General features: G+C 41.9%; 1 protein-coding gene across 1 annotated transcript; it reads left to right on the forward strand.

Moving 5' to 3' along the window:
- The first annotated feature begins 33 nt into the window (after positions 1-33).
- LOC306773237 (bestrophin-4-like) lies at positions 34-17,441 on the forward strand. The gene is made up of 14 exons (XM_079262994.1): positions 34-392; positions 1,579-1,673; positions 4,581-4,668; positions 6,683-6,745; positions 6,813-6,958; positions 7,217-7,371; positions 8,649-8,726; positions 8,811-8,963; positions 10,358-10,438; positions 11,842-11,993; positions 12,123-12,213; positions 13,762-13,880; positions 13,970-14,227; positions 15,440-17,441. Exons 1-14 carry the CDS (start codon positions 241-243, stop codon positions 15,804-15,806), a joined length of 1,998 nt encoding a protein of 665 aa, XP_079119120.1. The 5' UTR covers positions 34-240; the 3' UTR covers positions 15,807-17,441.
- The last annotated feature ends 127 nt before the right edge of the window (positions 17,442-17,568 follow it).

The raw sequence follows: 17,568 nt of genomic DNA on the forward strand, positions 1-17,568 counted from the left end.
TGTGTGTGTGTGCTGCCTGGCATTACTGGGCAACCTAACAGCATCCTGACCCAACCAGTGAGGGATGGCCATCCAGAGAGAGAGAGAGAGCCAAACTGGACAGGACGCGGCTCGTGAAATGCTCCTCTGAAGAGAAAATTAGGAGATTTTCTGTCGGCAAAGCAGCTCAAAGCTGATGAAAACCGTGATAAATATCCTGGAAGTTAGTCATGAGAGGCTAGTGGGAGAACTGGTCTGAGGATGACCGTCACTTATTCCAGTAAGGTAGCAAATGCCACCTTCCTCAGCTTCCACCGGCTGCTGCTGCGTTGGAGAGGAAGCATCTACAAGCTGCTGTACCGGGAGTTCCTGCTGTTCGCGCTACTCTACACCGTCCTCAGCATCGTATACAGGTCGCACACTCACACAAAACCATGCTTTATGTGGAGAATTACTTCTTGGATATGTGTAAAATCTTCTCTCTGCTTTTGAAAGAAATTAAATCTGGGACGATGCAGATCCAAAGCAACACTAAACAAATGCAAACAAGTGTTTTTTATATCGTTTATAGTCTGATACCACCGTAAACTGTATGTTAAGATTATATTACACTTCTGTAGATTAAAGAGAAAATAACTGGATCCCCCCTGCTGGTGGGTTGCGGTATAACTCATAAGCTCCGCCCACTTCATGTTGACAGATTGAAGTAAACAGAATTATTAAGAACTCATCGTGTTAACATTAAGTGTTTGACTGTTGTCAATCCATTTCTATTTGAGGTTTTAAATCATGTTTATGTCAAGTCAACATAAACGTCTAACGTTTAATTACCTGCTCTTAACTGAGGAAGAACATGTAAAAATAAAATGTCCTGTTGTGGTTTGTGGGACAAAGTCTCAACTTTATATACTTTCCAAAGACGTTATGTTTCAGGATGTTTGATATTTGCTTTTTTATTAATGTCCAATAAACCAATTTTGTCCAACTCTTCATTTCTGACATGATATCAACTGATTCTGATATTTTTAGAGCGAGTTATGCCAAACAAACAAAGATATTTGGAAAACTATGCATGACATCTCTTAAATTTTGTTTGACGCAGATGAAGAGTTTGATGTACCGTTAATATGTGCATGTGGTGTAAAAAAACCTATGTCATAAAAAGTAAAAACTGATGTCGATGATTTCCGGTATTGCATTTTAATGATGATATTGGCCAATAACATCATTACGCCGATACTATCAGACATCTCTAGCAGTTCAGTTTGGCCCACGATGAATAAATAATCCTTATTTAGTAACAACAGAGAGATCATAAATCAGTTTTTTGTCCTAACCTGCCTCAGACCGAGGAAGGTGACTATGGAGGAAGGTCACGACTGACAAGGTTCAACCTGAAGTCTTAAAGTGCATCTGTCAATAAACTCAGTGTTTTATGCAGACTGAGGGGTTTACTGCAGACTATAAATAAAAATATAATTCTGTCTGCATTCTAAGAGAAACTGTTGTGAGAGGAACTTCACCTTAACACTCCGGATGCCTTAGAGGAGGATTTTCCAGTTTGTCCTCAGTACGACCAATGTGTCCTCTCTCCGTCAGACTTTTCCTCTCCGAGCAGCAAAAGAGGTTGTTTGAGAAGCTTTCCATGTACTGCGACAGATACGCTGAGCAGATACCCGTCACCTTCGTCCTGGGTATGTACACATATCTACTTCCAAATAAAGTCAGTGTTTAATTATATTTGAGATGTTTGTCAAATAATGTCTTCACCAATAATCTGCTGTAGAACGTTTATAAATGGGATTTTATTCGTCTGTTTGCATTTTCTAGATTTGTGCGGATTTATTTTTCTCAAACGTTGCAGATGTTGTTGGTTTGACAGGTTTTTTCTGACACTGGGATTGTTTTTTTTGTTTTTTTATTTAAGCTTTATTTCACCAGGAAAGTCCCATTGAGGTTAAGAACCTCTTTCTGTCGGGAGTCCGGGCCAAGAGCCAGCAAGAGTTACAGGCAATTTACATGTTACCACTTAAACAGCACAAATAATGAAAAGCAATTACAACTAAAGGAGGACATCTCAAAATCTCTCAGTCTGGACTAAAAACCGTTCAAAGAAAGAAGTTGGGACAGTTTCCAGTCTCTCTGCAAAGAGTTCCACGTAGACGGAGCGGAGTAGACAAAGGTGTTAAACCCTCGGTGGGCCCACCGCCTCCAGGTTCGTCACTTGGTAATTTGGTCCATAAGAAAAGTTTTAAACCCTTCATGACCTCATCGGGTCTTTGCACGATTAGCTAACGGTTTGTTAGTGTTGCAAATGTGTGCAACTTTCTAAAGCGCGACATCCGTCATTTATGTTCAATCTGAAACAAGTCTAACAATTTATTTATGCTCGATGCAGAAGACGCACATGAAGACAGTTTCCTCCGTCTGCATCAGTTTGTACAGAATTTTGTCCCTTTTCAAAGCTCATGTCTCCTCCATTAAATGGGGATGTCTGTTTCAGACGGTGTCATATGTCTCTGTCCTCATGCGTCTTTTACGTTGTCATGGTTGTTAGGTCAGTCGATCCACCGGGGGGCGGTGCCGAGTTCAGAGTTTACTTCCGCGTTTTGACGTCAGTTTGTTGCAGATGTTGCAGATGAGCCTTTAGGCAGAAAGTTTGAGAATAATAATGACACAAAAACAGTGTCAAGTACGCATTTGTGAAGGGTGCATTTACAGGTTTAACACCTAGCGTTTAGCAAACCACAAGCTAGTGGCGAAGTCTTCTTCTATGGTCTCTTTAAGGCGTAACTTGTCCCAAAAGGTGCTCTGTCAAATAAAGCCCTTCACAGATTTTGTCCATTTCGAGACACTGTACTAAAAATAGTGGCAGTTCCCACGTTTGTGGACATGTTAAGTAGATTTAAATGCTTCATGCTAAGAGAATAAAAACATAAAAGGTATTTTAGTTGAGTCATTCATTACATATTCATCTCTGTCACTGAGCTCTGATTTTATCACACGTTACACCTTTAAGCTACATTTATCTGTGTTCAAAACATCCACTGCAAACAAAATAACGACATCCTTTATGTTGGATGATTTACGGCTGTTTAGTCTGTTCATTTTGCTCAGTAACTCCACCCGGTCATTACTTGCCATGTTTTATATCTGATGGGATTTTCATTTTAAAAATCAAGCTTCATCATTCACAGAATTCTTTTGGAATGAAGGTTAAACATGTTGAGAGATCCAATAATCACTGCAGCTCAAATATATAGCAATAAAATCATTTAATTTCATTTTAATACCTTCTGAGATAAACTAGGGATTAAATATGAAGCGTGAAGGTGAAGCTCAGTCGAGCTTAATACTAACAAGCCGACTTTAAACTGTAAGAAACTAAAATATATTTGATAAAATTCATGAAAAACAAGCCATAAAAGGTAAAAGATCCTGTAACTGTTTCCAGTCTGAGGGGAAAAACAGCAGAGAAAAAGACAAAAGGGGATTTTGTTTGCCACATCAGCAAAGTGCTAATGGAAAGAGATCATTAAAGAGCAGAGGAAGCTAAAAGCAGGGTAAATGTGTCCCCTCCCTGATCCAAACACACCATGTGGATGCTACCAGGATGCTGAAAACCCCTCACTTAGAGGACTTTTCCTCAACCTCAGACAGACCTCAAACAGCTTTAATCGTTTCAAAAAAGTAGTTTCGGAAGGAAAATACGGACAAGCTGTCACGTGGCTCCCTGTGGAAAACGAGATTTGGTTTCACTAATGAAATTGGACAAATGAACCAAAATGAGTTTAGAGTCTCACAAAGGATCCATCCATCCGTCTTTTATCTAATTTAGTTTTATGGTTGGATAGAAGATGAGGAGCTGAAATATCTGGCTCTTCAGCGCTGAAAGGGGGCTTTGCATGAAATCATAGACAAACAAACAAAGATGGGCGGAGCCACCATGAAGAAGAGCTGAACTGAAGCTCATTGGGCGGTTCCCAACGTCGCCATTTTGGTGGCATCATGCATGTCGTCTCTCCTGGAAGAGGTGGAGCTGAGAGGAGGGCTGTCAGCGTGATGGTTGATGATTTACATCTATCAAACTCCAATTTACCTGTAGCTCCGAGCTAACCTAGCTAACAAGGAGCTAATGGGCTAACAGAGGTCACGCTGTTAGCACGCTTAAAACCAGACTTGTTCTACACTTTACCTTCTTGTGCTGGACATCAGATACCTGTCAATCAAAAGGACACTCCCCTAATTATGCTGAATTTAAGGCTAAAAGAACATCTGCACAGATGAGTTATATAAAAACAGTTGTGATGAAGGTAAACCTGACCTTTTAAACCCAAAAGGTTTTTTGTACCAGACTGTCAACATGTTTATTTCTACTGTAAACATGTTTATTCCTGCTGTGAAGTTGGTCTTTTGAACATGGAAATCTATGGGATTTTTTTTTTTAAACCCCTAGTGGATGAAGGTGGAACTGCAGTTTTTTTTTCTGTAACCGCGGAGGTTGCCGCTTGCAGAAAACTTAAAGCTTAAATGTATGTGCACTTCTTTTAGGTCATTATGAGATAAGTTGTTCATTCTGAACCAAACTGGGTTTGTTTCAGGTTTTTATGTGACTCTGGTGGTGAATCGATGGTGGAATCAGTTTGTCAACCTGCCCTGGCCAGACAGACTCATGTTCCACATCTCCAGGTAAACTCTTTACTGCCCCTTACCTGCAGAAATAATGTCCTTTTCTGGAGACCCGACTGTAAATCAGAGCTCACCGATCAATCATGGCTTAAAAAAAACCCCCAAACAACCAAATAAAATGCCAAATCAAAAAAATCTTGAACCACAATTGCCTGAAGGGTTGGAGGAACGCACAGATGTAATTTATTTTACTTGAATTTGGACAGAATTTAAATGTTGGCGAGTAAAAAACACAAGAGAACTGCATTTAGATGTGAGAGTCCAAGCTTCTGTGGAATGAGGGTTAATCGGAGGAAGAAGTGGACTTTCTGACGCTAGGAGCACCGTGGCTCAAAATCTACGTCCCAGCTCTTTCAGAGCCGAAGCTAATTTAAATTCCTCCGTTTTGGTGTATAATCTGCATATAAACACGGAAAACTCTGAGCGTGAGACCCGTTTGTTTGAGAATCATTTTGTGTCTTGATTCAGAGTGAAAACTAAATATTTTCAACTGATTTCTGGTTTTTCTTCAAACACAACCTCCGATTGTGCTGAAACCGTAAAATATATCAAAATATCCTGTTAGCCAGTCAAAGTTTCAGGATTTGTGACCCGTTTAAACTTCCAATAATGTTCCCAGGGGAAAAAAGGCCTGAGCTGTAAGGTCCTGAAGTTTTTGGCTCATGTGGGCTAATCCCATTACTTCCTGGTGGGAAAACGTTTCTACAAACTACGTAAACAGTGTAAACACTTTCAACAGCAAAGATTATAGCAAACTATTCCATCAGAACATACAGTACAGTCAAAGCTGTGAGAGGAGGTAGATGCCAAAAAAAGCCAGTAAGATGTGTCTGAACCATAGACTGTATATAAAAAGATGGGCGGAGCCTCCGTGACGTCACCCGTAGGTTTCTGAAGAGCTGAATCGAAGCTCGGTGGGCGGTTCCTACCATCACCATGTTGGCAGGGGCATGCGTGTCGTCTCGCCCGGAAAATACAAATATGGGCAAAGAGGCGGAGCTGAGAGGGGGCTGTGAGCGTCATGGTGGATGATTGACATCGAGCAAACTCCGAGCTTTCTGTAGCTAATAGCTAACCGAGCTAACCTGGAGATAACCTTGAGCTAACCAGCTAACGGAGGTAAGCGGGCTAAAGCTAAGTCACGTTGTTAACCGGCTAAAAACCGTGGTTGTTCTACGTTCTTCTGACTTAAAGCGGGAGATCGGGTACCTGTCAATCAAAAGGACACGCCCTTAAATATGCCGAACTTCAAGATAAAATTACTTTTAAACGGGCAAGTTAGAAAAAAATTCACTCCCCCCACAGTTGTCATGAAGGTAAACGTGACCTATTAAACCTAAAATGGATTTTTGTACCAGGCTGTAAACATGTTTATTCCTGCTGTAAACATGTTTATTTCTGCTGTAAACATGTTTATTTCTGCTGTAAACATGTTTATATCTGCTGTAAACATGTTTATTTCTGCTGTAAAGATGTTTATTTCTGCTGTAAAGATGTTTATTTCTGCTGTAAAGATGTTTATTTCTGCTGTAAACATGTTTATATCTGCTGTAAACATGTTTATATCTGCTGTAAACATGTTTATTTCTGCTGTAAACATGTTTATTTCTGCTGTAAACATGTTTATATCTGCTGTAAACATGTTTATTCCTGCTGTAAACATGTTTATTTCTGCTGTGAAGTTGGTCTATTTAACATGGGAGTCTATGGGGATTCGCTCTGTTTTGCAGCCCCTAGTGGATGAAGGGGGAACTGCAGTTTAATGCATTCTTACTGCCGAAGGCTCCGTCCATCTTTCATTTACTTTCCATGGTCTGAACACTTCCAGTATACACACCTGTAATCATGTCATTTGAAGTCTAAGTATGAAGTATAAGATAAAAAGTAAGAATATCATCTTATAACTTCTTTTTATCTCGAAATTAAGAGATAATTTGTCTGTATTTTCCATTTCCAACTGAGGTAATGGGCTTCCGTAGACCTGAGAGAAAACCTCTGCATCTCCTCTCAACAGCGGCTGCCATGTGCTGCAGGGTCTGCCAGTGCTTCATGGATGGACGGAAACCAGATTTCTCCAGTAAACATGACAGAAGCCGGTACATGCAGGTATCATGAACCGTGCAGCTCATTGTGTCCGTCTCCAGCTGCGTTCAGGGGAAAGACGAATATGGCCGCCTTCTACGACGAACGCTGGTACGTTACGTCAACCTGACGTCGCTGCTCATCTTCCGGTCAGTCAGCACGGCCGTCTGCAAGCGCTTCCCCACCATCGACCACGTGGTTGAGGCAGGTAAGTGGACTATCGGACAGAGATAACAGAAGTCATGCAGAGGCCTGTCACACTTCCGTGTCTTCCTTCCTGTAACTGGATGATGGGACACGAGAGACTGGCTCATTACTGGTCAATTAGAGCAGGACAGAGAGTTGCAGGGACAATCAGGACTTCCTGCAGCAACACAAGCCAGTTGTGTGTGTTCTGCTGAGACGTTATGTGTTACGCCTGCGCTCTGCTTCTCTGGTTCAGAATGATCCGTCTTTCTGCCTGCAGGTTTCATGACTCCAGAGGAAAGGAAAGTGTTTGAGAACATACGTTCTCCTCACCTGAAGTACTGGATTCCCGTGGTCTGGTTCTCCAACCTGGCGTCTAAAGCTCGGCAGGAGGGACGCATCCAAGACAGCATAGACCTGCAGAACATCCTCAATGTGAAGCGCCGCCTTGCACTTCATCCCCACACCATCCATACCTCTTTAAAGTCCAGGGTTTTACACACAACCAGAATTTCCCAAAATGTATCATTAGATATAAACTGTGTTTCCGTTACTCCTGGAGACGCAAAAAAAACATAAATATCGCAATAAATAACAGCTGTGTTGCACCAGATCTACCATCCTGCAGCTTTCAGGTGCAACTTTTGTCCAACACATGCTGAATTCCCTCCTCTGCATGGCATGCAGCTCTGCAGAGGACTGGGAACCAGTCAGTCATGTGGTCCCAGTACATCTATGATGTAGAAGTATAAGATGTGGCCGTGACGTCAGGGGTCATGTGACCTGTTCATTTCAGGTGAAGAAGGCGCCATGCGCATGGACGGATGGTGAAAGGGAAATTCAGAACTTCCATCCTTGACTGGAAACATCGGCCAAACGCAGAGTTTTAGAGGAATTAGAGATCTGAAGGAGAAGGGCTCCAAAAAGTTGTGAAAAATCCTGCTCAGCAAAACCCTGAAACAACGCTAGCAAGTCTCGTCAAACCTTGTAAAACAGAAATATTTGCTGAAAACATGAATTATTTGTACATTTATATATGTCTTCACTTCAAACGGAAGTGTCGCGAGATGAGTTTTATCAGAAATGCGGCTTTTCTGCAGCCTTCAGTGGAAAAACCTGCAAATCGCAGCTGTATTTGTCGAGATTGTAGAAATATCACTTTTATTTTAGCTAAAGTTTAACGGAAACGCAGCCAGAAGAGCATTTTATTCATCCGTTTGTTGCAGATTTTTATGCCCCTCAAACTTTGAGTAATTTAATTAAAAAACCAAACAAATGGCTCCATTATGGTGTGTTTCTGAGAAACAAGACTCAACCTGTCAGGTGGTCAAACAACTGTAAATAACCCCCCCACAAAGGAAAAATATTACAAAAATACTTTCAATAACAGACAAAATAAGAGGTGTGTAAATATCCAGACTTTCTGTAAAAAAAAAGTTTCTAAAATTTATAAATATCATAAAAGTTATAAATGACGTCATGATCAACTTTAATGCCTAAAACCCATTTTCACTTATATAAAAGAAATCTGAAAACTCCTTAAATAAAACATAATAAAGCAACAGCAAAATGTAAAAATAAAACTCTAGAAACAAGTTAATAAATAAAGTGAATAAAAGCAAATGAGATAAAAATAAAAACAGGCAGAATTTACAACAACAGGCATCCAAGCTTAAATTAAAACAAAAGTGACGCTTCCTCTGTGTGTCCAGGAGATGAACCTCTTCAGGACGTGGTGCGCCACTCTGTTTGGCTACGACTGGGTCGGCATCCCGCTGGTCTACACCCAGGTTTCAACCCGGACGCTGCTGATCCGATCCCACCAGACTCAATCTGGACCCAAGCAGTAAAACCTGCCGCTCTGTCGTCCTCAGGTCGTCACTCTGGCCGTCTACACCTTCTTCTTCGCCTGTCTGATTGGTCGGCAGTTTCTCGACCCCGCCCAGGGTCACCCCGGCCACGACCTTGACCTTTACGTCCCCATCTTCACCCTGCTGCAGTTCTTCTTCTACTCTGGCTGGCTGAAGGTCAGATCATTTCTCTTTCTGGAGCCAACAGCTGGTTTGCTCTAAAACACGTCGCTCGTCTTGTTTTTACTGCAGCTGAAGGTTTCCAATGTCTTTCCATACAAACTCACTTTTAAAAAGCTTCATAGATCCTGATTTTAGCTAATATGAGGTAAAACTTTAAGCCAGAAGTCTCCGGCTCCGGACCTCGGGAGCCACCATCCTGCAGGTCTTAGTGTTTCCCTGCTGCAACACGCCTGATCCAAAGCTCATCAACAGGCAGGTGAAGATGACAACAAGTTGTTGGAGAAGCTTTTCATCTGAATCCAGTGTCTGACAATAAGTATGAAATAGTTAATAAATAGATAAATGATTTATATTATAAAGTAAATATATCAATGAGAACAAATCAATCAGAAAAACTAAATAAAAGTTGGGAAAGGCGACCAGATGTTGCATCATTCCTGACAAGTTTGTGATTTCTGAGCTTCAGATGTGTTCAAAGACACTCTGTAAATGTCGGTATTACAGTGACTTTTTTAGAGTTGGCTGGACTGTTTCTGTGAGATTAACAGGAATAAATAGCACAAACCTGCTGGTATTGATCCTGGAACGCCACTTTGACAACATGAAACTTTGTGTCTCATCATAATGGACATTTTTCATCATTTGGCAAAGTTTTTATCCCAATCTGGACCTTATTTTAGTAAAATTGTCATAAAGTCTCTTCACAAATATTAGATTAAATGTACGGGCTTGTAAAGGGCTGATTTCTATGACAGCATAGCATCACAGAAAGAATAAATCCTACCATACTGAACGGTACAGTCCTAAATAAACGTGCATCATGTGTAATTTGATGTTGTTTTGTGTCACAGTGTTCGGAACAGATTCATGTTTCTGCTTCCCTGTTGGAAAGCAGTCAGAGTGGCCGACGAGTTTCATGTCTTGACCTTGTCCTGTTATATTAATAACGCAACACACACTATATAAAGTTATTAATAACCAACGTAGAGAATATGAGCTGGAAAAACCGTCCGGGGCAGAGTGTCAGAAAAGTTCAAGCTGAAGTTTGTGAATCATGAAAAAGGACTCAAAGTTTCAACTTTTCAGATAACATAAATGTAGCGTTTGGATTTTATGAAACATTGTCCCTAAATGTTAAGACATGTTTCCAATGAATCTCTATGTAAAGTTAATAAATAATGCCTAAAAATGGTCTTTTTAGCTGAATATGATGTAATCTTTACTGCTGGTGCAACAGCGCCCTCTGTGGCCACACCAGGTAACTACAGGAACATTTTGTCACGAAGAAGTCGAGTTAAACTGTTTTATTCCTTATCACAATAAATGTTCTTTCCACGCCATTTTAAATGATTAAAAACTGAATTAATGACATTTTTGTCTTCTTTTAGGTAGCAGAGCAGCTCATCAACCCTTTTGGAGAGGATGACGACGACTTTGAGGCCAACTGGATCATTGACAGGAACCTCCAGGTCGGAAGACAAAACCTTTTACCGTCCACATCTCACTCATCTACAAGATGGATTATAATTTATTTGTAGCCTTTCCCAGTTTAAGTCTATTTTTAACCACGAAGCCCAACGACATATTTTACCTCCTGCATCACAGCTTGCTTTAGTGAACCAATCAGATGCAGTTATTATTCACAACAATCCAGTAAAAACCTCGATAAACATCTAAATCTGGCTTTTTTTTTTTTTTTTTTACCATTTAGACAATGGATGCATGGATGCAAGATTAGATTAGCTGTTTTCCTGACCAAATTCTGTAATCCAGGAGGACCAAGCCCGGTCATCCAGAGTCCGTTTTCATCAAACCAGCTGTTAAGGTCCGACCTCCGAGGAAAAATTCCTCACTAAAACCTCTCATTCACACTTTTAGCAACGTGTAGACCTGAATCTTAAAGCGCATGTTGCAGATGAGACCCCTCTTAAATCAGCGAGTCAGAACATGTTGTAGGAACCTATGTTGAATAAAAACACTGTTATAAATACACTAACTGGGCTTCTGGTTTAGTTTCTGTTAGAATTTTACCACAGCATCTAAAACCACAAGACAGGAGGGCTGTAGGGAGAGGGAGACGCCGTTGTGCCGTGAAAAGCACCCAGTCACAAGAAGCGCAGTAACAGCATCTCACCTGTCGATGGCGTGTCGCCATCATTACCCCGACATAGAATGAATCCACGCCATCGACAGGCGAGATGCTGAAAAGCTTTTCACCTTGTTTACCAAAACTTCACCTTCATTTTTAAACACCTGGAGCAACTAAAGGGCAGATTCTATGAGCTCAGTCCAAATGATCGGCTTGTCGTCAGGCAAAGCCAAAGCGTCCTTTGGCTCCTGAAACGTCCACCCACGTCTTTGTGGCCTCAGTGCCGTCTGCTGCAGGAAGTCCCAACCACATCAGGAGGTCTACTAAACATCTGGAGGAGTAGCAGCTGATAAATAGCTTTTATTCTGAAGATTCATCCTGAATTCCACAATTTCTCAGCACTTGGGACCAAAACGATGTTCTGAGACGCTTCGTAACTACAGCTCCTGGTCTACGATCCTGTAGTCCTTCTCCATCACAGCTGAATCAAATGTCTGAACTATTCTTCGTCTCTGAGCTCGGCAGAAACCTGGCAGGGAGACGTTCAGGTGAGTCAGGTGTGTTGGAGAAGAGATGGAGCTAAAAGCTGCAGGACAGTAGATCTCCTGGACCGGACTGGACCCCTGCTGTAAACCCTAGAGATGGTTTCTGCGACCACACCATGTTCAAAGTCACGTGCTGAAGTCGCTACATCCTGTGCTGAAAGGGTGCAGGTACAGATACGCAGACTGTAGTACTAGTACAGGATTAAAGTACTTTGGTTCCCTTTCCTTCCTTCCTCAGGTGTCCCTGCTGGCTGTGGACGAGATGCACATGAACCTTCCTCACATAACCAGAGACATCTACTGGAACGACTGCGACGCACGGCCGCCGTACACGCTGGCGGCGGCAGACTACTGCATCGCTTCCTTCCTGGGCTCCACCACCGACATGGGGTCCCCCTGCATACGTCTTTACACCCTGCTCATATCAGTGCATGCTCCAATACCAAGTTTACTCCATGCTGGTTGTCACGGCAACTGAGAAGAAAATGATAAAACGCTCTTATCCGTCATCTCCTGCAGACTCTCCGACATCCTGCAGGTCGATGAGGCGGATGTTGTCGACGGTCGTCCACGGCAACAGGAATCTGCTTTGCCTCGACGCCAGGAGTCGGTAGAGCAACACTTTCTCTCTACTTTTCAGCTTTTTAAAGGTTTTCAGCATCTGGAGAGGTTTTTAGATGGAAAAAATGGAACAAACATCCGTACCTGTGTGATGAGTGGGAGTGGAGAGGCGCGATGAGGAGGAGGACTGAAGTGCAGGAATAAAAACTGTTTAACTGACAAAGGAGAGATGAGGAGAAACAGTAAATGTTCTGGAGGACTGAACAGGATCTGGCATGACGAAAGGAAACCCTGGAAGAATAACTTAACACGGAGCAGCTGGAACAGAGGGAGGAAACCTCCAGAGTAGAAGAAGTAAACTAACACCAGTTGGTAGAGATGGACAGATAAACAGAGTCAAGCTTTTAATTCTTAAATTGTGTTAAAAAACTAAAACTTAAAGCTTCAAACTCTGAAAGATGGTCATAGTGACATCTAGTGGTCATCTGCAGTTACAGCAGCCACAAATTCCCACAATGCAGTTCCTTCTTCTTCCAGCACAAAAAAACATCAATTCAGTCTGAAAAACCCACAAAGAAGTGTCAAAGTCATTGTTTAGGAATGAAAATGTGGTATTTTTAATATGACAACGTGTCCTGTTACATGTTCTGAGTTGAAGCAGGAGCGACGACCTGGACATTGCAGGCTAAGACCTCGTGTATGCGTGGCTTCCCTTTAGGTATGCCGGCTTCCTCCCACCGTCCAGAGACATGCAAGTCTCTGTGGAATTAAGCATCTGCTGAATGACTGCAGAATAGACAAATAAATTCCATTTGCAGCTGTTTTTATTGCCGAAACGGAAAGCCATTTTACGCTGTTAAACACAAAAGCCGTAATTCTCGTAGAATGTCTGCAGGACAACATTCTACGAGAAGGAGACGCTTCTTTCTTATTTCCATAGTTCCTTGTGTTTCGTTGTTGTTTGCCGTTTAGGGTGGAGGTTTTATTTTCCGTCTCCTACGTCCAGACATACCTGTAATAAACTGCCCACGTCACGTCCGCTGACGTCTAAATGTCAGAAAAAAGTGTTTCCGTTCCACTGGAGCGTCTGGAAACCACCTCAGGAGAGGGAGGAAGGTTTGAGGAGTTATTTCTAAGCACAAGTGTTTCCATGACCAGTTTTTCTTGTGATGTTTAGGTTTTGTGCAGCTCTACAGGTAAAGGAAACGTGTTATGTCGCAGCATCGAGTCATTTTCTGCAGAGCCAAGCCGTATGTGATAAAACACCTTCCTCCAGGTCAAAATGTTTTTATCTGAACTCTCCATCATCTTTAGATTTAAGTCACTTGTGTTGTTTCGTCGGGATGTATGAAGCCTCCAGCGCTCACATGATCAGAGATTTGACACGGCGAGTCAACGCAGCCTGAAACAAGCTGAAATGTTGCGTCTCATCCGGTTGGAGTCGCATTACTTTCCATCCAGGTGGAACTTGTGCAGCAGGACATTCCAGGGATTTGGTTCATTTTACGCTGCAAAACCTCCGTTTAACTCCAGTTTGTTTGAATACACATAAATGTGCATCATTAGAAGTATTCTCAGCTTGTTTTTCCATTTTCAGGTCCTGGGTCGAGTTCGTCGGCTGCTGAGCGTTCAGGAGCCTCCGGATCTCCGACATCCTCGACCCGTCGTCAAACGGCACAGCAGCGACGCCACCAGCAGCTTTTTCCCGGACTTGAGGTGCGTATTTACCGTAGCCGATGTTCTCTGGAAGAAGACGAGGACGGACGTGTCTCCAGGTGCATTTTTACTGATCTGAACTCATCCAGGGTCAGTCCAGATCCGGAAACGGCTCCGCCCCTCTCCTTGGTCATGCCCCCCTCTTCCAAGGACACTCTGTCCACTTTAAGGGAAGTCAGCAGCAACCCACCTTCCCCCGAGAGTTCTTCCTCTGTGGTTTTCCCCTGGCTGGTCATCAGCCCGCCACTTTGCGGTGACGGCGCTCATGATGAAGACTCTTTTGGTAAACATCAGAATGGCCTGAATTCCTCTCCGACTGGAGACGCCCCGGCGACGGAAACAGCAAGGTGATTCTTTACTGCTGGACCCTCCAAATAACTCACATTAATCAAGAAAAGTCCAATAAAATCATATAATTTAAGTTTTTCCCACTTAAGCTTCAGAACTAAAATTCTCAGTAATTTTTACGGATTTCTTGACACTTTTATCCTGTTTTTGACACAACGGCATCTATTAGGTGTAGGAAAATCAAATCGAAAAATTGAAAATTTAGGATTTTTTTGTTTCACAATTTTAAAATCGATTATTTGTTTAAAAATTTTTTTTTTTTTTCCGATAAATAAGAATAATCCATGATAAAAATTTCTGTCATTTCCATAATTTTTATTGATCTTTTAACTTGACTTCTTGGGCAAAATAGCAGCAGAATGATGATCTGGCTGTTTTCTCCTCATTGAAATCAAGAAAAATGACGAGCAAAAAAAAAAAAAAAATTGATACCTTTCTTATGTTTTTGATCTATAAAAATCAGCAGTATCGAAGAATTGTGAGAATCGCAATTTAAGTCGAATCGCCACCCAAAAAATCTGAATTGAATCGAATCGGGACAAAAGCATATCGTTACAGCCCTGGTTTCTATTTTGACAAAACAATAAAATAAAAAAACTGAAAAATACAAATGAACAGAGTAAAGATATGAGAGAAGTATGTATATCACACTTATATTTTAATTTAACTTTAAAAAAAACTTAAATAATTTAACTAAGATAATTAACTTTTATTTGAATTACAAATTTAACTTGTGGCTGCAGCAGACATATAAGACATGCAGCTGTAGTGCAGAGTGGAGACATGGGGGATTATCAGAGCCCGCAAAAGGAAATAATTATAACACTGATTGTCATGTTTTGTTCTTTTTTGCGCAGGTTTATAGAAAAAAAGAGCCAAATGTGTCCCTGCAGGAAAAATAAACTTCCTTTTTCTGCTTTCTGAGCTGTTCCAATACTAAAATCAGAACCAACAACCAGAACACTTTACTGGTTCTGTAAGAATCGGATTATTTCTGCTTTCAAAGCTTCAGTCTTTTCATCATCTTCAGTCCTAATCATCATTATAATTAACATTATTAACAAAAATAAACATTTCTGAATAAAAAGTGATGCATAGTGAAAACGACTTTTTTTAAACTTTGATTTAAGTCGTGGACCGGACTGGTTCCCGGGTTTCTGGAGGGTCAAAGTGAAAACTCCTGCGTCATTTCTGCTTTCTGAATCTTCCAGACCTGACTCCAGCTGTTGCTCTCCGACTCAACTGGGACCCAAAGAGTTTCGCTGGACAACAGTTAATACTAAGAATGGCCCACCAGCCCGTCCACGGGGGCGCCAGTTCTCGCTCCAGTTCTCCAGGCAGTCTTCAAAGGCATCGGTCCGCAGCCTGCCGAGTCCAAAGGCCCTGGGGCGGCGAAGGAGAGGTCTGAGTCGGTTCCAGTCCCGACGATCGCCCATTCCGACACCCGACACCCTCCAGCTCCCCCAGCCGGAATATGAGCACGACTTTGAGGGAACGGCAGAGAGCGAGGATGATGAGAAGGAAGAGGCCAACCACAGCGAAGAGGTCAAAAACAATGACGCTCAATCACAGAAATGAGAGAAGATCGTAGCGTAACGATCAACAGCAAAGCTGCTAATGGTTCAGCCCAGCAGGATGGAGGTCTCCGGACTTCGGATCTGTTGGCCGGAGTTGACGACTTTCAGGCTGGACGGCAACCTCTGATGGGCTGCTTTAAAGCCTTCAGCTTGGGTTTGACTTTTGGTGTTAGGGTTACCACCAGGTGTGATCATTGCTACCTGGTACCAATTTCCATTTAGCCTTTGTTTTGTCTCCGTTGCAGAGATTTGAGGCAAATAGAAGGTTGAAATAAATCTATTGTAACTTATAGATGGAAAACAAAGCATGCAGAAGAAATGAAGGAATAAACCCTTTTCGTATTTATGCACACGTCACTCGATATCCTCGTATCTACAGAAGCGGCCAGAAGGGTTTATCTACATTGTCAGATGTCTGACATGGAAACAGAGTTGAAGAAGCTAAAGAAGAGAGAATTATTTGAGATTAACAAGGGTTATTCTAACCTGCCAAGGAGCCTCTAAAATATCTCTAATCATAGTTTTGTTGGGTGGAAAATGAAGATTCAGTAAAGTCTGTGGTCAGTTCGAGCATTGGCCATCTTTAAGTGGATTTAAAAGACCCGTCTTTGGTCATTTTGGACAATGAATGAGGACAATCTCCATGATGCACCCAATGGCACATTTAAACAAATATACACCTGTTTCCATGGCAATGATCAGGTCATGGAACCTTTCAGGCTTTAGATGGAGCCGTCAAACTGGCCTCAGCGGGATGTTGAAGACCAGCAGCTCTCTCGGCTTTTCCTGAAAATCTGCCTCTACTGCTTTGATATGGAGGCGACTGTCTCATTTAAGCCCATACACAGGGACAGACTGGACATCTGGCAAGCAGCCATTTTCCTGCTGGTCTGACATGTTTCTGGGACCAGCAGTGTTTTTATTGGTCTTGCTGGTTCATAAAAGTCTGTAGATCTGCGGCCGACCCAGTGCTCGAGCACCCACTTTATTTCTAAACCCAATAAGTCTGATCCTTTCAAACCAGTTAGTGGTGACAAAGTTTTGAAAGTTAAATTGTTAAGAGTTGAGGGCAGAGGTCAGGGTTAGGGTTGACAAATATCACCTTTACCGGCTGGAACAGTCAAACACAGCAACTCTGGCATTGTTCTCATTTTCCTGTCAAAGACGAGTTTATATAGAGATGTACACGGACAAACAAGCTTTCTGACCTTCTGAGATTGTTACGAGCATGCGCGAGTGATGTATGAATAAATGGCAATTTTTCCAAAACAAAGAAAGAAGCAACAATTTGAGAAGACGCCTGCAAGCATGTGTCCAAGTCCAGTACCTGAGATGTACAATCCTGCAACTTTTGCATGCATCCTTTCTCATTTGATGCAGGAAAGATCTCCATGAGCCGACTTGGGTAGAAAATTAGACATTTCAAATCATTTTGACTCCTCAGAGGCAATTCTGTACATTTTTGTAGTCGTTGGTGGCCAAAGCAGGAATCGTAACTCTGACTGAAGTACTAGGGGGTGTGAGGGTAAAATGTTGTGTCTTCAGATGAATACTGTTTGTAAATGAATGAATGTTCTGCAGATTTACTTCCAATTAAATGTTGGCGCAAACACAGATGGGTTACCAAAGAACAAAATGGCTTAGTCTCATCAATTATCAACAGTTATTGAGGGTTATTTGTCCTTATAATAAGTCAAAAATGGTCTGTGATTTGTAGTCTGGCAGGATTTATAAATGCTTTAATTGTTCAATACTTATTGATC

The sequence above is a fragment of the Telmatherina bonti genome (genome assembly GCF_933228915.1).
Source record: "Telmatherina bonti genome assembly, chromosome: 23".
In the NCBI taxonomy this organism is placed as follows: domain Eukaryota; kingdom Metazoa; phylum Chordata; class Actinopteri; order Atheriniformes; family Telmatherinidae; genus Telmatherina; species Telmatherina bonti.